Source organism: Daphnia magna, linkage group LG2 (genome assembly GCF_020631705.1).
Source record: "Daphnia magna isolate NIES linkage group LG2, ASM2063170v1.1, whole genome shotgun sequence".
NCBI lineage: Eukaryota > Metazoa > Arthropoda > Branchiopoda > Diplostraca > Daphniidae > Daphnia > Daphnia magna.
Window position 1 is genome coordinate 5,338,377 of NC_059183.1, and position 20,728 is coordinate 5,359,104.

Genomic DNA, 20,728 nt, shown 5'->3' on the forward strand with positions numbered 1-20,728 from the left:
GTGACGTCATCTGCATCTGCCTCAGCATTTCATAATTTTATTTTCAAGTTGTATGTTTATTTGCAGCTAGATGTATGTTTTTCAGTTTATTCAAAAATTTTATTAAAAGCGAAGCATTAATAGTAACATATATTTTATGATTATGAATTTATGATTCTCAATGAACAATGATTCTCAATGCTTTATGAGTATTGCCCATGTGGCAACGCTGCGCGTGCATATATTCAACCAGACGACGGGAACCGGTGAAATATGTCAAAGTACAAAAAGAATTCCGCAATTTTCAGCCTGATATTTTACTGAATTATTACTTGTTATTTAAATGTATATGGCATAGTTGGGTTCATTGATTTATCTGAGTTATGAATTTCAGTATTGCATTTTCAGAAATATTTCCGTCCTTAAAATGTGTTTTTATCAGTTACCGGTGTCGGGCTGCCTGCACCACACACACACACCCACACACACAAATCGTATTTTTATGCAAGTGCTAGCAATTTCGACATTATAAGGAATTTGTTGTCTGTTTTTCCTATTCCTTTACTTATCGTAATAGGGTAATTTGCCTTAGAAAGCAATAACGTGTTTTAAGAAGAAAAAACTAAATCAAAGGGAGGGGGGGTGATTTTGGAAATCAAAGTTATGTAATATGTGGAATTAAATTGCCAATTTTTTTAGGCCTTAAATTTTGCTTTATACTGGTAGTTTAAGAAATTCTGTCAACACTTTTGTACTTTTTTTTTTCCTTCATTGGTCAACAAATAAAAATGACCTTTGCCAACCTAGAGTTTTACCCAAAGGAGAAATTATATTAAGAATATTAATATTTGGATTTTTAAACTTTTTAGCTAAGAGCTGTCTAAGCATCACTCCCTAAGTAAAGGTAATTTTCTGGAAAGCCTGAAGAACTGCCACTAACATGAGCATTGAAATTGATTCAAATGTGTCAATCCGGAACTTCCTAGCGGTAATGTGCATTTCATTGGTTCATGTTTATTGTTTCTTGCGTAAAATTTCATTTTTGTTCGTCTAAATCTCACAGGCCGGTGGAATCGCAGGAATGGCTGTGGATGCTGGGCTATTTCCACTTGATACTTTGAAAACAAGACTTCAAAGTCCTGATGGGTTTGTCAAGTCAGGAGGGTTTCGTGGAGTATATTCGGGACTCGGAACGGCTGTTTTGGGCTCAGCTCCCACCGGTAAAGTGTGTTAAATTTTCCGATTTCTAAATGAAATTTTTCATATAGCTCAAACTTTTTTTGCAGCGGCTCTGTTTTTTTGCACTTACGAGAATACCAAACGCTTATTGAAACATAATGGCGTCTTCACTGTTTGGGAGCCAGTTGTTCACATGACCAGTGCAGCATTTGGTGAAGTCGTAAGTTATAATGCGCCTTACCGAGACTCCTTCTAAGAGACTGGTTTTCTATCTAGGCAGCGTGCATGGTACGCGTTCCCGTCGAGGTCGTCAAACAAAGACGGCAAGCTGGATTCCATTCGTCCAGTGTACATATATTTCGATCAATCCTACGCAGCGAAGGAATCGCCGGGCTGTATAGGGGTTACACCACAACCGTTCTCCGAGAAATTCCATTTTCATTCATTCAGTTTCCTCTGTGGGAAGGAATGAAATCTTTTTGGTCAGAAAAGCAAGGCCGACCTGTCAGCCCATGGCAGTCATCAATTTGTGGCGCTCTCTCAGGTAGCGATAACCATAAATATGTACCCATAACTCTTTCCGCTAAATTGTGTTTCTTAGGAGGATTAGCTGCCGCGGTCACAACACCTCTTGACGTAGCCAAAACTAGAATCATGCTGGCTGATTCTGCTAGTATCGAGGCAGGTGGAAAACTCATGATAGTTTTGAGAAGCATTTATTTTGCACAGGGAATCAAAGGGTAATGCAACTCTAACTCTATTTTGGCAACAGCATGGCTTTGATTGACATCCTTTTTCCGTTGGTAGACTCTTTGCAGGCATTGTTCCGCGAGTTCTTTGGATATCCATTGGAGGAGCTATCTTTCTCGGAGTATATGACAAAGCGTTGACTACGTTGAACTCGTGACCACGTGCCTGTTTCGATAGCAGTTCGTGAATGCCAACAACCAAATTCTCATCAAAATGTGGTAATTTGCAAAATGTTTAGTCGGCTGAGATATTTATAAAAAGAATCTGCCCTTTTAGTAAGAAGATCGAAAATTACAAGTATTGCTCAATTTACTAGGTTCCACCAAAGCACAGGAAATATCTCGTTGAGCCAATCTAGTTTAGGGTAAGGGACAGTTACATTAGAACCCGCACAACTGTCTGTTCAATAAACTTACTGAGGGGTCTGGAGAACGTTCTCCGAAAATCGTACGACTTTCAGACCACTTCTCAAAGTACACATGGTATCAGGAAGTTTGCATTTACGCAGATCTAGAATTTGCTATTACATTACAGCGCATTTTCGATGAACTGTGATATTTTTGAGTAAACATTATTTTTCGTAGCTTCTAGGTTACAAACGTCCAATGCAAAAAATCCTATCGTATCGACAAATGTAACTACGCAGTTACAAATTTTTGACCTTAGATATTATTGGCCAAGGAAAATTGCGTTATCTCCCTTTACACGTTGACTTGGATTTCCCGGGGAGAATCCGCAGTGTTCGTTTTTCTAAAAAAAAAACTATCCCATATCCTGAAAGTTGCAATGAAACCGAACCAGATTAAACGAGGAAAATCCTATAGAAATTTATTTGATTAACAAAGGGTTCCTGTTGAATGCCATCGCAATGAACATGTTTCAACAAAACAAATAGGAATGGAAACCTGCGTCATCCAAATTGTTCGAAATCCAATTGTACCGTGCAGTATCGAAACATTCTATTTCTAACCCAAAATTAACGTGTTTGTATGTGTTCTCCATAAAGAGAGAGGTACACAATCGTAAATACTTTACATTAAAAAAATAATTGAGGCAAACATAAAGCTCGGGGAAATTCCAGTTTGTAACTAACTCTCCTGAGGTCTAATTGGGTTCCATCCCTCTTTGAGAGACTAAAACTTCCCCCTTTTAATAGTGGACCAATTCCGAGACGAACCACAAACCTTAATCACCACTTGATCGGTTAGCTAGAGGCAATCGTTCGCAGGGTTTCCTGTCCAAATGTGTATACACCAGCAATATAAGAATTTTGGTTGGTTCGATGTTGGCATCTCAGCTAACAACCGATTACTTCTTGGGCAGTCATCAGAAAATGGACTAAATTTAGCATGTCAGCTCTTGAATTACGATATCCGTCCAAAAAGCATTATCTCTGAATCCATACAAACAATGGTAGGAAAAGTGGGGTGGCACCAGAAAACTACAAGATCACGTGATTGAATGCGGACGATATTTTGGCAATTTGATATTACGCTCGTGGACTTTTCAAGATAGAAATTCGTTATCTAATTTATTTCTAAGTTTTCATCTTTAACTCGTTTTTTGAAAGCGCTCTCCATTCGACACCTTACTAAAGACGGATGAAACACGCGCACATACGCTAATTTTAAATTTGGTACGCAAATACTAACCAACTAGAAAGTTCACAATAGCAAACACGTAAGAGTTTCTTTTCTTAAGAGAGTCTTAAATTGGATTTTCAGAGCCCACATAAAGCCATTCCAATATTTTCGAATTATTTTCTAATTTAACCGATTACTAAATCAGGTCGTGGTAATAGGGGCGCTTTAATGCGACGCTTGATGAGCAGTTTGTTTATTCGATAATTCCTTCGTCGAATGTCGCTGCATGTTGCGTTAAAATTCAGCATGCGCTCAAAACGTGTGATGCTATCAATCAAAAACGCTGCATTGATGGCATTCCCGCGGTTTACTATTAAATAATTGCATACTTCGGGACAATGCTGATGTGGATGCCTATCGTTTTTGTCTATTAACAAGAAAGTATTCTTTTCAGATATTAAAAGAAAGATGGTTTCATCCATTGCCTCATGAGTAATAGCTACTGAGAGAACTTTTGGCATTACTTGTGCCTTGAAGTTGAACAGCCTCTTTCTCCTTTTTCACTATGTTTCCGACGATTATGGCAGACTCGGCATTTTCGAGGACGCTGTTTACGAGCAATGAGACAACCTTGGTAAGCTGAAAAACGATAGCGATCATTTTACTTCAAACGGCAGTCTAGGATTTTGGTTTATGTCTTGTGAAGCCTATTGTTTCGTCCTTCTCCAGACGGCATATATCGTTGAACATGGAAAATTTCATTCGCTTTAAAGCAACAAGTCATTACAGCGCATCGGTCGGGAGAGAGAGAGAGAAGGCATCTAAATTTAGGTTAAAATAGAATTGCGCTTAAAGCTAAACAACCCCAATTGCACTTGATTTCGCCATGTTCTACTTGGCAAAAGAGTATTTATTATGATAGTCATTTGAAACTGTTTTTGCGGTGTGTTTTGACGTAATCGCACTATGTGGGAATTATTCACAAAGCCCAGGTCTTTTCCATGGTGCCCGCATCTATTTCAGAACAATCATGTTCAACCACTTTAACGTAACTCTCATAGGCAGTGACCCAATTCTTTATATTTCAGGGTTATTTCGGGGTTCAGTTCTATTTAAAACAAAATGCCCAAATTTCTAAAGGTGCAAAAGTTGCCCGCACTTTCCCTTGAATTTTAAAAGGAACAACGTCGAAATGCACCTGTTTTTCATTGCGATTGTGTATTATACATAAAAAACTGAAATGAAATGAAAATCATGTACAAGGTATGATCGGTATTCCGTAGTCATGCGTGAAGCAGACTGCGTCGACATTGAAACGAAAAGCGTAACGAAAAGAACGACAAGAAAGGATATATAGTCACAGTCAAGTCATCATTCTGTTTGCTAGCTGATAACGGTGTAAAGCTAGAAGAGAATTCAAAGGGTGAACAACTTCACACTAAATGCAAGATCACTCACGCAACGGAACTTGTGGATATTACACGAACGAGATTGACACCGAACGGTGGAAATTTAAAGAAACAAACTGGAGAATTTGAAAGAATGGGGTTGTTTTTAATGAAATACGAATGCAACATGTTCACGAATGACTTTTAGATTTACACGATTAAGCCTTATCGTTTAAATGAAACTGTTTTTTTTTTTTTCTCTTATAATTTATCCAATCCAGGTAAACATATCGGGTTTAACCAAAAAATAATAATAATCCAGTTTGTCTTTTTTCGTGATTCACACGCATTGCTTAAGGCATAGCTGCGGTACGTTCCACTCGTCCGCGTAGTTTGGCGTGCATCCGAAGAAACTCGTTGGTGGATTCTGGTGACTTTGGCTGCTGCTTGGACTCGTTGGTGGAGAAACCGCGCTCCAACTAAATTATTTAAAAAAAACGACACGTCAATAACAGGAAAGAAAAAGTTTTCGAAGCAGCGAATAGAGAACTTCTTAATCTCGAATGTATAGCAACTTCTTTTCTATTAGAAATCAAACTGGAATGAAAAATTGCGTCAGTCATTGAAGCGTCCTGACGTTTAGATGTCACAGAAATTGACAAGTGGCGTTGCTCTTCTTTGCATGGTTGAATTTTTAAAATGTAATCAATGGTGTACATTTGATTATGTTAATAAACAAACCTCTTCTAGGCGTTGGGCACGTTTTTCCAGGGTGATTTCTAGGGCTGAACGCGTAGACTGACGTTCCTTTTCAACCTCTTTTCGGCTCTGGACTTCTCGCTGTTTCTGCAAAGCTTTTTGCAGTTCACTTTTTTGATTCAGCACCGCCTTTCCACTAAGCATCCGTCATGAAATAGCAAACGTAACCATGACATTTAAGAAAAACAAAACAAAACAATACACGTCATGTTAGTAATCGCATTAGCTGACTGAGCAGAGTACACATCGCTAGGCTCGACTAGCAAGGTCTTCTGCGCGTTCAAATCAATACGACTGTTGTCATGACGTCGTTAATTTAATTTTGCACATTTCTCTGCCCTCTGTCAAACACTCACGTTTTCTGATGGAACGCGAGTTCACGATGAAGATCACGGCGTTCCATGGATGTGATGCACGGATTGGGAGGTTTTCGTGGAACGACGAGCCCCTCTTTATCCATAACGACACCTTTCATGGTGTCGTTGATGTTGTTGTTGTTGAAATTTTTATAGTTGCGCCGGTAATTCGGTCGGTCGTCCTCATTGTAGTCCGGTTCGGGAATCATTCGTCCGCTTTTTTTGTCTGCACACACACACACACACACGGATATAGAGACACACGCAAGAGTAGAGCAAAAATTAAAACATAATGGGTTATTTGGGTCAAGAAGAATGTATCAAAATAAAATCTGCTTCAAAGCTAAACGCCACACTAGGAAGCAAAAATAACAATAATGCCATTAACAAAATATATATATAGGCCTACCATCTTTTCGACATTCAAAAAAAGCCACTATTTGCCATATGGAATTTCGACGTTTGTCTTGATCTCGCTTCCCCTGCATATTCCACATGTCTGTACTCTGTTGCGGTTCACTTTGAAATGACCAAAATGACCGGTCACGGCAAGTTTTCCAACTAGGAAAACTAGGAACTACTAACAGGCTGACGAGCGCTTTTACCTGCCAAATCTACGCACGGAGACAATGCAAAGCAAGAGCGCATCGCATTGATGCGTTCGTGCGCAGAGAAAGGCATTTGGAGAGCGAGCCCCAAAACATCCCATTTCTCTCTCAGTGGTGTGGCTTCGTGACAGTCAAAAGCTTCCACATGCGATCGAATAATGGATTATTCAAATGCCCTTACGTAAACAGAAGGCATTGTACTTATTCCTGTAAATCACGGCTGCACACTCGATGACGAATTGTATTCAGATTTTAAAAGTTACCTGTGCCCTTTAATTGTTCGCTTTTGAAATCTATTCGGGCCGAGTAAAATATGCATGGCTTATGTGAGCCATGCTGAGCGTGCATATTGAATCCATACGTTGATCGATTAAAATTTTGCCTCTTTGATATTTCTATGGCGTGTTAAAGAACTGACATCCTATTCTTTGATTTAAGAAATCATAAGAATGTAAAACGTCCTCGTTATGGTTAATGCATCATGTTTTTCTTTGGACGAGATTAGTCGGTTGGCCGAACAGATCGCCGCACGCTTTTTGCTCCTACTCGTAGCATCATTTCACGACCTGACAAACCACTGTTGAAACGGAATTCTTCGCAATCATGACCAAGAACGGCAAAAGAAGAAGACAGATGCAATGAGAAAAATAGAGATTCTTGTACCCAGACTTTCTCCTTTGTTTATACAGTATGTCAATCTTACCCTCTGAATCACCGAGTTAAAAATATATATAAAAAAAGCAGCTTACTGTCTGATAGACGCTGTCATTCGAGACATTCTCCCCAATTTCGAATCATCAAATTCCGGATTTTCTTTCCCGAGAGAAAATTTCAAATCGAGCAACCCTATCCCCCCCCTTAAAAGAAAAAGCTCATTTGCGTGAAGGATCTGTTGCAGCTTCCCGCCACCAGTGAAACTGACGGAACAACAACCGAAACATCGGTCGGAAAAAAAAAAAATTATAATAATCCCGACACATACAAGCGACAACGTTGAAGAACATTGCATATTCAAGTCGCATCACAAGTCCATCGAACTCTGAGATTCCGTTTCGTTCAGAGCCTCTTTTGATTCGACATTTCACAGTCGGTCGTCAACAACATATTCTCCGTGTCTCTTATCATCCGTTTCTGGCAGGATGCGTGATTGAGCGGTCGAATCGTTCGAGTGCGTTCGATTCGGCCAAGTCTTTGACTAGTTTCTCGACATGAAAAAGATGGCCTTCTCGAGGAGATGCTGCATAACCAAAGAAGTAGAGTTGATGATTAAAAATATCCGTTCGTATATAGCTCTGCATCGGCATTAAAGTGTGAAATCACTTCAATTTCTCTCCTTGATTTATTGTTAGCAGCTGTCATTTGGGCAGGCTAAAGAAAAACTAGATGGAGAGACTAGCCTTGAAGTGACCCGATATGGCTGATCAGATATGGAGCGAGCGCTGGACGATGGCCGTCTTGTTTCTACGTGTTCCTTTCTTTTTTAGATACTTATATGGAACTTGATCAAACTACCGATTCATCAGGGGGTGGGATCAACGAATAAAACAGACGATTAACGTGATTTTAAAACTCTGTTTTTTTGTTTTTTTTTTGTAGAACAATTTCTTTACTTTTGCTTTCCATTCTGCACAACTTTCTTTGGGGTTTCCAGTCAGATGCTTATCGAACTGGATTTAGTTTTTTTTTCGGTTCGATTCCTTCTTGACCACAACGAGTGAAAGCAAGCTATGCTACAGAAATTAAGGAACCCGAGTGTATTGCTGCGGTGTCGCTCAGCAGAATAAAGAAACTCGCACATGTTTCCAACAAGTGAAGTCTACAAGCCTTTTTGTCCCCACCCAAAACAAAAAACGAAAGGAATTTTCTCTCAGATTTTTGTTTTTAAAAAAAGGTAGTTGCAAACAAACTTTCTCTGTAATAACCAACTGTTGCGAAGGAAACAAAATCGCATAGAAATTTTTAGCAAATCATTTGATTTCGCGTACAAATAAAAATTCTATAAAAACGCTCGCCATTGCGAAGCTCAACAAACACTTAAAAACAATGTGAATCTCTTTTTAATTTCAAAATTGCCGCCAATGTAAATGCGCAGCGATAATCTGAGCCGAGGGCAAAAGACATTTCGAATGCCATTCACGGTATATTGTTAGAACATTTTGGAAGGCTTGCAGACACCGGAACGAATAACACAAAGAGATAGATTGTGTCGACTCTAAACTAAAATGGTTCGACAAACCAAAAAGGAATGCCACCAAAAACACAAAAAAAAAAAAAAGTTTTTGGAGAAGAAAAATATTTTATGATCCACTGAGCGGATCCTATACCTCGATTCTCCATGTTGCACGTTTTTATCCCTTCAATGCAACAGATTGTTGTTCTCGCTTGCGTTAACAAACAATCAAGGTGGCTTCGGGAAACACAAAAAGCGCGCACACACACACGTAGGACAAACAAAAGGCCAATTAAAGAGTCAAAACAATTTAACTGGAATTGTTTTGCGATCAAGTCGAGAGTGAAAGTCAACGACGACTCTCCGGCTAGAGACCTGTGAACCGAATGACTGGAGTCTGTATATCCGTACTCGTATTTGTGAGTTGTGTGTTTGTGTGTTAGGCGGGCTTTTGGCCAGCCAAGGAGAAGTATATGGCCCCCACATAGACACCCAAGCTCAAGAGCCCCGCCCACCAACGTAAGAATCTAAACAGACCCCTCTCTAAAAAGACCCAACAGATTTCTCCCTCTCACGTGAACGCCATAGAGAAAACAAAGGCAACGATGAAAGCGAGAATAAGAAAATCGTTTCTTGTCTTTTTTTTTTTTTTTTATTTCTAAAAAGTATATAAAATTCAAAAGTATATATATACCTGGCGCTGTTTTCTCCATGTCAAAGTTGGAATGTAACCCTCACTCAAAAGACTTTAATGAGTTTGAGATATAACTGCGATGGAAGAAAACTATCATTTCCTTGTAATAGAAGAGATTTTTCCTTTTCTTATGAGTGTAGCAGGAGAGGGTTTTCTTTTACAGTCGGTCATTATCCAACGGATGGGAACAGAAGAGGGCAAGGAAGAGGAGGTCAGGCTAAAAACACAGCGGGGGAGGTTAAAGACTCGTTATTTTTCCCCCTTCAAAAGTGATTCTCAGCATCATTTCTTAGACATTTTCTGGTGAGCCTTCCCCCTCTTTTTTGTTTGACCACTTGCTGTTTTATGAACGAAAGAGAAAAGCGAGAATGAAGTTTTAAAACGAAAATTTCAATTTAAGTTCAGATCGACAGATTGTCCGCGTGTCACGAACGAGCAGTCCCGAAACGGTAATTTCAAAACAAAACGCTGAGAAAGAAGAATAAGAGCCCCTCCTTCGAATACATAGACAAAGACAATAGGAGTGAAACAATGTCGCCATTCTTATCTGGTGTTGCGTGACAATTACTTGTCACGGTGACGGAAATTGATGCGAAAAACTCTGCTGGTACAAGTCATCATTTATTCTGCTAATACGTTATTTCCCATTGAAGCGAATGACGTTCAAGAGTCGTACACCCGGTGCCCGAAACGGACCGGGATGCGTTCGTGCGCACCATTGAACGCCACCGTCATCAACGGAGCATACAATCACTGTATCGACATTTCGGGAACGTTCTATATAATCGACCGTCGTATTGCTGGCAGCGATATTTAGTCTGACGCAAAGAGGAAGGAAAGAGATAAGAAAACACGTTCGGATATTCGATCGGCCTGATATGTGTGTCACACCGGAAATGGTAAAAAGCGATGATTGCCGAGGTTTTTTTTTTTTCTGGAGGTGTAACAGCGGGAGGACGAGTCCTGGTTTCGCTTCAAGTCAAATAAACAGTCTGTTCCCACATGCAAAATATATTTATATATAAAGACTCGGAAAAGTGCTGTTATGTATACGTTTAGTTCCAGTCTCACCCCTCTGCTAATGGGCAGAGGGCAGAGCAGTTGACGTGTATACGTTCTGACGGAAGTCCGAATGGAACAAAACAAAAATTACAGAAAAAACAAAACAAAACCCGTGACGCTCAGCTACCGAATCCCCGTGAAAGTGTTGACCGACGACGCCCAAAGAACCCGCTAATTAACGCATCCCACGGCGGGTTGTGTTGGGAAGATGATGCGTCACACAAAATCTTTGAAAAATAAGTGCCATATAGAAGATGATAACAGCGATGGATAAGATGTAAATAAATCTCTTTTATCCTCCTACGAGAGGAGGGTTTTTTTTTTTTTCCACAGGCATTGTAAGAAAAAAGGCTCACGCCCATCAGATTTCAACACATCCTTGCCAAGTGATCGGAACCCGGGTGTCGGTGAAAGAAAATCTTAAAAAAAAAAAAAGTATGAGATTTATCTTCGACATGGGGGTTTAAATAGTGTGGGCTAGCGAAACATCCGGCTAATGCAACGTTACCTCGGCCACCGCATAAGACAACGTCATCGATTCATCAGCAAACCGCACGAAACATTCCGTGACGGAAAACGCTGGTGAATTACGTGCGACCGATGCGGGGAGAAATCGAAACCGCCCACCGAAACTCTCGTTTTCTCAATTGCTGCATTCATCTCTTTCTCTATTTTCCATAGAGTTGCGAAACCAAAGAGAAAAAAAGGGAAAACAATGTATACATAAAGCAGCTCTTTAAAAGAAAAAATTCAGATTCCATAATCATAAAACATAAGTAGGTGCACTACGTTTTTTTATTCTTTTAACGAGATACACTCAAATTGGAGCCACACGCCGTGTGCGACTCGTGTTTGTATTTCGCACGTCCTGCTTTTCCCTGATCTCGTGAGAGCTGAAAAAAGATGAACGTCCACAAAACTCTTTCCTCTTTTGTTTTGTTTTTTTTTCGTTTTTCGTGTGTTTTATTTGCCATTTTGAGGTCTGATGATGGCCGACTGATAACTAGAAATTGTTTTCTCTTCACGCGGCCGCATCCTACTTCTTTTCTGAGCACCTATTTAATAGAAAACGATTCAAATAATTTAAGAGAGTGAACAGGAACCTCAAAGAAAACTTTCTCCTTTTTCTTCTCGCAACATTTTTTTTTTCAGGTATCGTTTACACCTGGTGCGCAGAAACACGAGAAGCGTGCCGACTATGGATCTTTCTTTTTTTTTCTGTCTTCACGACACTTTCTAAAGGCATTTACCGGAAATAAATTCTCTTTTGTCTTGTCATCAAGGTTTTTCTTCAACTCTGTCGTTTAAGGCTCTTATCTATCTCTTTAGTTTCCATCTTTCTTTGACCAAGAAACAGACCATAGCAGCTTGTAAATGGTGATGACTCGGTACTTTAAATGAAAGCCATCAACAGATAAGGGTCTGTTGATAATTGTCAACTTAAAAACTAGTGTAAACTCGAGTTTCTAATTAGACACAAAAGAACTTTTAACAAGCGAGGATAAACAGATCTTATCTGGGTTCCAGGGCGGTTCACTTATCACTGAAATAGACCAAGAAATATACAGGATGTCCAAACAAGATGTTTCTAAAATTGTACAGAAACAAGCCTACAAAATAATCAGTAGACTCTAGTTGTTTTCGGGGCCAAATCCATACATGAAGCACCAGGAAAAACTTCACGATTGTTTTTCAAATTTTTCCTCCAGTTGGCATGAATGAATTCATTTGTTTTTGTTTTTTTTTCCCCACTTTTCTGGCACCTATAAACGCGTTCAAAATAAACAGGTCGTAACAGCCAACCGTGGCGCAGCTTAATTTTAAATCCCCAATCTTTCTGTATCGTATGCGTGTCGGTGTGTAAATGTAGAGTGTATTCAATATCTTCTAAACAAAAAAATAAAAAATGAGGATGCGGCCGTACGATATTGACCGGCACCACGACCGTCACGCTGGTACCGGACGTGCGTGCCAGATTCGTTCAATCTTTTTTTTTTTAAGTTCCGCACCCGTTCCTACGTCATCGCTATATTTTGGGTGTGCGTGGCTGTGTAACAGGCGCCTACGTAAGACAAAATAAGTTTGGGTTGGCATTGGAAATTCTGGAACGAACTTTGATTTCACGTTAAAGCATCTACCTACATACGCATCTCAATCGGGGCGCGCGCCAACGTGGGAGATTCGTATACTCGGACAATTATCGAAATGCGTTAGATTTAGCAAACCAACGGATCCAATAAAAAAGAAAAATAATGTCCAATTGGTTTCACCCGAAAAGAGGAAAGTAACGACATAACATCCCCGTAATTCGCCGACTTTATCTGTTGTGTTAAATGTAGCGAACCAAATGCCGGAATGCGAGTCACGCTTAACAGGTGCCATAAAGAAAACACAGAAATAACAGTAATATAGAGTTCCTCGTGGTGCTCGAACAACAAAAGGGCAACGTTTAATTTACCGTCTTCTTGTGTTTTTTTTTGTTTTTTTACGTTAGTTCTCGAGCAAGTAGAGATGATTTTAGCGTCAGCAACAAACTAAGGTAAAACGGGAAAAATGTTTGAACACGGACAAATTATTCGTCCGGTCGTTGCAGACGCATTTTTGTGTGTGTGGAAACAGATGCGCTAGACGGAACAACAACTTCACGGCGCAATACAAGGTGGGAAATATTTCCAGTTCAAAAGATTGTGTTTAAAAAAAAAAAAAACCTTGCGAAAAAGATCAGATTCACAGGACTGCGTTTTATTTTGGTGTGCCTAAATAACTCCGCACATCCGCCGGTAACCGATTATACGCATAGTTATTCTTAGAGAGAGAGAGAGATTTAAAAAAAAAACAATCAAATGTTTAATAACCGTCAGATGGCGAAAAAATGTCATGGAAGACGTGAGTTTCTGTACGCTGGAATTAAGCAAACTAAAAACGCACATAAACCAAAAAGATAAACAATGTCGTGGGAAGGTAACCTTCAACAGGCAAGATCACGCACGAGACTTTTGACAAGGATGATTTCTCAATCTTTTTCTATGCGATCCGGTTATTCGTGACAAGCCCGTCTGCGTGTCATGGCAGGTGGCGTACTCACGATGCCGACAGTTCGGAAAGATTAATTTCCTCGTCTCTTCTGTTTCCTTCCCCCCATCGCCAAAGACTCTCGTATGTTAATGACACGTGAAATCTAAATCTAGGCTGTTTAACATTTTGCCAAGCTTTGAGTATTTAGGCCTTCAACGCAGTGATGTCCGCTATACTTGTTTATGTAAGAACAACTGGCGAGTGCAACGGTCGGTCAGTGTGTACAGAACACGGCCGATCATGCGTAGAAAGAACTCTGAAAGCAGTGACTGACCGTGCGATCCAGTAAGTGGAGAAAGACGACGTGCTAAATCATTGGCGAAGAAAAAGAAGAAGACAGCAATGCGAGTTTGTACCGCATGTGGTTCTCTGCTATCTTTCAAGAACGTGTAGCTACTAGCAATTGCTTCTGAACACGCTCCCGTTACTCAGGGCGTCAAGTTTGTCACACACACACACACGAAAAAAAGAAGAAGATACAAGAGAAAGATAACAAATGTCGGTTAGCTCAACTTGTCTGTAGACCCTCAGGGTTATCAAGTGGTTTTTTTCGCCTATCATATTGACTGTGTTATGTTGATTTCATCTTCTGAAGAAAAGGCTACGATATACCGGTTCATCTTGTTGTCCTTCCAACTCCCAAGAATTCGTCGGTGGGTTTTCAAAAAGAACATGTTACCCTCCGTGAAAGCCAACCGCTAACTGACCTGCTGCTCTGCCTGCGGTTCTTTTAAGACACAAGACCAAATGGCATGTGTTGGTTTCTAGATGTTTTTTGTTTTGTTTTTCAAAGACGTCAGCATTCAGAAAATGCCATGGTTTGTTATTGCACATGTTTACTGCTTGGGAAAGAACTCTGACGTATACACGTCGATCAGAGCGTCGACGAATATCATAGAGAACTTTGCCTGTAGTTCAACTTGATTTGAGAAAAACCGTCTGGTGCGCAATGGTAATTACATAGCGGTTCTGAAATATACAAGTTACAGGGGGATGAAATAGACGTCACAGTTTGCATTTGGAGAAATCATAGCGTTCAGGGTAGGTCAGGTCATTCGGTCGCTGTGTGTGTCCTTTAAATGTCTTTCCCCATCCAGCCACGTATACGACAACAACAGGAAGGAAATGACGAATTTTTTTTTGAAAGAATAATAAAACAAAGAATTCGGCGGTCGTTACGGTCGTTTAGTTTCGACATTGTCTTAATCGCTGCAAGGACAAACTGGCTCGAAATATCTCCACGATTCTCAATTCGTTCATTTCAAAAATAAACGACGAGGAAGTAGAGAACAAAAACCGAAAATGTGATCGTTATCATCGGAGTTTTTTTCGTCGTTTGTTGTTGAAAGACGTACACACACAAAAAAAAGTTGGAAAGAAAAAACCATTTCCCGTCGATTGTTGCAATGCCTTTTGTTGCATCTGTTGTTTATAAGGCTGAAATAGCAGTAAAAAGGTGGAAATAAACGCACGAAAAAATAAAAATGCGGTTGGTAACAGACGAACGCAAGTAATAAAAAATTTGATTCAAGTTTTGTGCGTCTTTTTCTATTTTAAGCCAGCGGTTTTCAAATTTTTTATTTTATAATTTTTTTTCCTTGTCCATTTGACGCAACTGACATCCCAGACAGTTTGATCTTTAGGTCGATATACGTTGACCATCCCTTTCCTTTTTGTGCACACGATTTTGAGGAATACCTGTCTGAGGAGCAGTCCCCCCCCCTGGAAGGTTGGGTAAGCTTGGCAAAGGTAGAGAAGTAAACGAAAAAAAAAAAACATTTTCTATTTTAGTCGAATTTGCCTTAGAGAAAACTTTCCCTTAAATGCAATTTCGAACAAGAAAGGTTAATAGTTCCGCGAAAAATAGATCGCCAGATCCGCCCCCCTTTTAGTGTCTGGCAATACTCGAGGCAGTTGAACTCTCGATCAAAATACTGAATGTAAAGAGCAGAAAAAAAAACAAACAAATGACTACGTACACGACTAAATGGATGCAACCAGATGCTGTACAACTTCAAAAAAAAAAAAAGGTACGGTTTTAATCGGTAGAGGGGGTAAAGTAACGATAAAGAGAAATCTTATTCATCTGGCTTTTAACAGCAAGCACTGAGAATTGGTCAGAGAAGCTGGTCACGCAAGAGTAACATCTTGCCACTGGAGCGACATTTTTATATGTAGTTGTTTCGGCTGAGTCAGGATACCCTCTTTAGATAACAGCTTGCTTCTATCCATACTACTTTACGTCTTTGAAATCAAATGGGCTATTCCAGCCAAACAAGAACGTTGCAGCTGAGAGACAAAAACAGGGGGCTATAGTTGAAGCGTTTCAATTGCACAGCCTCGTCATGCCCGAAAGAAAATGGCAGCTGCATAATAGCCGGAAGGATATCGTTTTGAAAGGAGAGAGTGAAATTACAGAACTCTCAAAATTGCAAGAAATAATTTAAAAGGAAAAGACATTTTTGTTTTTTCCTTGTGCGTCGGGACGTGCGTGATTAAGGTTTCACGCCGTTGATCGATTCCTTGTATGACAAGGATTGCAAAAAAAAAAAAAAACGGGAAAAGAAATTCGAAAAGACATCCAAACCGATAAATCGATGAGGAAAACGCCCTTCTTTGTCTTTATTCAAATTGCAAACAAATAGAAACGAGAAACCGGTCGCTCTCTCTCATATTACACGCAGATCGTGACTGGGGGTTTCCATCCGCGAACAGGCTGAAACAGGGGGTAGGGCAAAAACACGATTTTTTAAAAGTGGTCACTCTCACCTCTCGATGGAAATATCAGCACGGAAACTTGACGAGGTAACACCCAACGTCCGGCAACCGATAACAAACCAAAAAAACAAATGATAAATGTCCGGCAGGTTTTGTGTGTGTGTGTTGCTGTTCTTGTCGAGTTTGTGGTTATTCCAGTTGACACTGCAGCAACTGACGAATGGCTGTTACAACAAGTCACGAACCGAATGAACGCGGAATGTCTTGAAAACACGACGATGGATGATAAGAAGGCGAGATAAATGAACGCGAGCTGGATAGTACTCAGAAACTGCCCGTTTCAAAGCGTCTTCTTCTTCTGACCAATGCCAAGGGGTGACTGAACCTCATCGGAACGCAACGTAGAAACCAATTTGTACCTGGCTTCCTACCTGCGGCTGCAAAGTCTATTCTTTTGCAGGTAACCAACCGCCAAACTGAGGGGGAAAAAAATCATTCAAAAGGCAACGTTGCCAACTACCTGTTGTATTTACCTGAGCCGAACGACGTTCTTGTTTTTTTTTCCCGGGCGATGCGAAAAAAGAAATAAAATTTCCGTTAGGAAAAAAGAGAGAGGATCGTTTAATAGCTGCGAGGCGCTATCTGTAATTTCGTTTCTTCTGTCGCCGTCAGCAAGTCAAAGACGAAAACAGATTTTTAAGAGAGAGAGAGAGAGAGAGTATGAAAAGGAAACATCAAACAAAAATCAAGAACGAGAAAACTTGGCGATTGAGACAAGGGAAAAGTAGCAAAGAGTCTAATAAAGAGTTATAAGGATACTGGTTGCTTGTATCCAATAACGCCAAGCAGTCTAACTGGATTGATAAGTCGAACGGAAGTTAATTTATTTTTTTTTTTTCGTCCCTTTTCTTTCTCTCTCGTAATTCAATCACGATACTCGATCGTAGTTACGTCTTTTTGCTGGCCGCCGGTGCATTTTCACCTATTTATTGAATTTCCAAATGTGGAACTAGGGCCATCTAACGGCTAAGTGTACCATTTTTCTTTTGGATTGTTTTCAACGGATAAGAATATGGTCCCATTTTCTGTTACGTGATCACGGAGGAGGCTATAATCGCCTTCTGGTTGTAGGTTGACAGTAAAAGAAAAACGATGAAAAGTGCGAATTGGCCACCGCCTACAGCGCTTCTATTCCGAGTGAAACTGCGCATGCTATAAAGTTCCATTGTTTGGTGGTTCATTATTCACTACTACTGTGTTTAGCTGCTAGTTTCTTACCTGAAATGGGAAACATTCCAATAAAAATGAGCCACTTATGTTGTGTTAGATTGAGGGCAGTCAACAGTGAGATTTTAAACAGCTTCGAGGTATCGACAAGTAGAAAAGGGACGGCTAATGCAGCTGCAGTGTTGTTTGCATTTTGATCAATATTTACTGTTTTAATTGAGCATTTAAATTTGTAATTAGCATCTTTATTAACACAGCAACTGCAAAGTAGTTTTTAATGTGCTTGTATCCATTTTCATTTTTTTTAAAGATTCATAACGGCATTACCAATTATCCTCGGGACAAAAAGTACCGCCACTTGAAACGGGCATGAAGATGCGATCACGACTACGAGAATGAAATTTTCTAATAAACAATAAAGTAGTTTAATAAAACCAAGGTCAGCAAAACCATTGGTCTGTTAATTAACAATCTATCTTTAATACTTTATTACATAGCATCAGAGGCTAGCCTTAATGAAAAATGAAAAATTTGTTGCAATCAATAGGGCTATTCATGGATCTAAGGTAATGTTACATGATAAACGCTGTTGAAAAAAGATAACGCTGCTAGAAATAGATCTCTCTGGTTATTATATATGCGTGCCAATTTTGTTTTAACGCAAATTCCAAGAAACCTGCTGCCATTTATGCTGACCACAAACGTAAGGTTGATCAGCTGACACGCACGTCACCGCAAGGACGAATCGTGATGTTGCACGCGGTCAACACCAAACCTGCCATATAACAAGTAATCAGACTGTGACGTCAAAGTCATACAGATTGGCAAGGTAAGGTTAAATAACATGGGCAAGCTAGACATACTTGCATAATTTGATGAACCCTCTGTGACTTCCATCATCTTCTTCGCTAGTGATGATTACCTGTGTCGATGGATACTCCGATGATATATAGATAAAAAGGATTGCGGGTATTGAAGAGGGTCATTGCTCGATAATTAGCTGTCTGCCCCACCTTGTTGGAGGTAGAAGTCTAACCAACAACCTACAAGCTACCAGTTCTCCACCAAGTTAGCGAGCTCGATCTTTATGATGTAGTGGGCGGTACTACGAGATCGAGGATCGTCTGTAAACGTGTCGAGTTGTTGTGTAGGTGTCATACGTATAGTATTGTTTTTTGAGTGTGATAGTGCCTGCGTGTCATTTTAGCTATTTGGCCTTCATATTAGGCGAAGTATTGAAGAATTGAAGCATATCCGTTGATGAGCGTTGAGATGTAGATGCCGATGCGATGTTGAAGATGTTGAGCGATGTGTGGAGTTGAGGTGTTCGTTCCCACGAAGAGTGATGCGAAGCGTTGACATGAGAGCATATTATACATATAGGTGGAAAGGGGGAGGAGGAATAGAGGCCTCGGGAATTTGGAGGGAGCGGGAATCGAACACGGGACAACGAATTACAAGTGGAGGGCTATAACCATTGTGCCAGGACCGCACATTCAAATCAAACTTTTCTTTGATCAACACCTGCTCAAATAGGGGTCGCTACTGCACTATACAAAGGTATGATATATATGGCGCAGTGCTAGAGCTTGTAGGCTGCTATCCAGTTTACCCAGGTTCGATTCTTCTTCACTCCGCGTTCGATGTGGTTCTTATATGTTTTAAGCAACTGCGTTAATAACATGGCTTTGTTCTTAAAATTTATTTGTTTCACTTTTGTTATTATTTTTTGTTCCTACGAACGTTGTACAGTTTAGTGAAAGGAAGTAAGTTGTAAAGGGAAGGGGCCATTAACCGAACTAGATTTAATAAGTAAATAATATCACGGCAAATGCCCCATTTCAGGCGGTTATTAGGTTAATGCTTTTCTTATTTTATTGCCCCGAGTGATTGTTTTCTCCTTTATCTTATCTGCACTGATTTTTCTGTTTTCTTTCTTTTTGTTCTCTTTTTGTGTGTTGGTTTTCATCGAACCTCTTTGGTTCGGCATTCCGACAATTGCAAGTTCATTAGGCCCAAAATTCGTCGGCGCATCTGCAATTGTGGGGAGGGAGACCAAAAATCCATGATGGACGCTTCCTTTTTTTCTTTCAGTTACATTTTTTCATCACTCAGCCTCTACCTTTAAAAGTTACCTAGAAAAATGAGCTAATTGACACGTGCAGTGCGGCTGAACAGTTCGACTTTTTTTAAATCTCTGTCTCTCTGAGTGAAAGTGTAAGAACAGGAAAAGCCGTAGTGCTGCACTTAATTGCTCGTAGTTAGTCAGCTAACCTTTAATTCTAGCCTCAAAGAATTCTTTCTCTTTTCCTCACAACGCAGACCCATTTCAATCACGTTTGAAATTGGAGCTGACAAAGTAGAATGGCTTAAATACGTTGCAAGAAAAAATGCGAATCGAAAGAAAAAAACTTAAAGGACGCAGTTGATCAATTGAATGGGTGGGTCTGTCAAGTGCGGGACAGTGTATAACTTCATTGCGCTTTTCGTTTCATTTTACTTGATCTGCGGACAGCCAAACTCGTCACTTCAATCGTCACACTCTAATTGGACACAGCCCGAAAATTTCATCTATCTCGGTAAGACCAGCCAATTATTTACAGTCCGTTGTTGGTAGAATTGTCCGTCTTGGCCATGTCGCCACCGACCGGTAATCAGACTATAACATCCCGAACGAAATCGACTTGTCAGCCAGGCTGGTTCTATAGCGTGTGTTCAGTGAATCACGCTCACAATAAGATTTGAAATTCCCAAAACATATTAAAAGCCGATTCACTTTTTCCGCAGCCTTCTTGAAGTTTCCCAACTGATGGACTCCGACTTTTCTTCAAAATCCCGATCCAATCACGCTCCAATCATCTCAAGCCATCGACTTTAAGATGTTTTTTTTTTTTCAAAAGGAATAACTTCTACCAAAGCCCCTTCCAAATTGTCTGCGCTGATTGACAAGAGGTGCACAAAAAAAAATACATAAACGTTCAATAAAACAGTCAAAGAGAGTAACAGCAAAGCCAACTTCAACACCTACTCAGTAGATGGCTAGACAACTCCATCAATCCTTACGTAACGTTTGATAACATAATATTATATTCAACTTCCAGACAATAAAATATATGCAAGTGATGGATGTGTTACATTAGAACTGCACATCGAAGAAGAGGTTTACGACCTTCGTCCACG

General features: G+C 40.0%; 2 protein-coding genes across 8 annotated transcripts; one reads left to right on the forward strand and one right to left on the reverse strand.

The window, feature by feature from the left end:
- Window positions 1–114: 114 nt before the first annotated feature.
- On the forward strand, window positions 115–5,630 carry LOC116917932 (S-adenosylmethionine mitochondrial carrier protein). Of its 5 annotated transcripts, none has more exons than XR_004391314.2 (8): window positions 115–260; window positions 849–967; window positions 1,043–1,199; window positions 1,266–1,378; window positions 1,435–1,702; window positions 1,760–1,898; window positions 1,966–2,126; window positions 2,225–5,630. XR_004391314.2 is itself a non-coding variant. In XM_032923553.2 (7 exons), exons 2-7 carry the CDS (start codon window positions 920–922, stop codon window positions 2,063–2,065), a joined length of 825 nt encoding a protein of 274 aa, XP_032779444.2. In that variant the 5' UTR covers window positions 115–260; window positions 849–919; the 3' UTR covers window positions 2,066–2,220. The 5 variants fall into 5 exon arrangements, 3 of the variants coding, with proteins under 3 accessions (XP_032779444.2, XP_045025685.1, XP_045025686.1); XR_004391315.2 differs by lacking the exon at window positions 2,225–5,630 and adding an exon at window positions 2,185–2,220; XM_032923553.2 differs by lacking the exon at window positions 2,225–5,630 and having other exon boundaries at window positions 1,966–2,220.
- On the reverse strand, window positions 4,693–16,696 carry LOC116917940 (actin-associated protein FAM107A). 3 transcript variants are annotated; one of them, XM_045169753.1, is made up of 4 exons: window positions 16,373–16,696; window positions 5,995–6,220; window positions 5,621–5,774; window positions 4,693–5,358 (listed from the first exon to the last, which is right to left on the reverse strand). In XM_045169753.1, the coding sequence occupies exons 2-4, from the start codon at window positions 6,201–6,203 to the stop codon at window positions 5,233–5,235; spliced, it is 489 nt and encodes a 162-aa protein (XP_045025688.1). In that variant the 5' UTR covers window positions 6,204–6,220; window positions 16,373–16,696; the 3' UTR covers window positions 4,693–5,232. The 3 variants fall into 3 exon arrangements, with proteins under 3 accessions (XP_045025688.1, XP_032779459.1, XP_045025687.1); XM_032923568.2 differs by lacking the exon at window positions 16,373–16,696 and adding an exon at window positions 8,927–9,174; XM_045169752.1 differs by lacking the exon at window positions 16,373–16,696 and adding an exon at window positions 6,404–7,293.
- Between the last annotated feature and the right edge of the window lie 4,032 nt (window positions 16,697–20,728).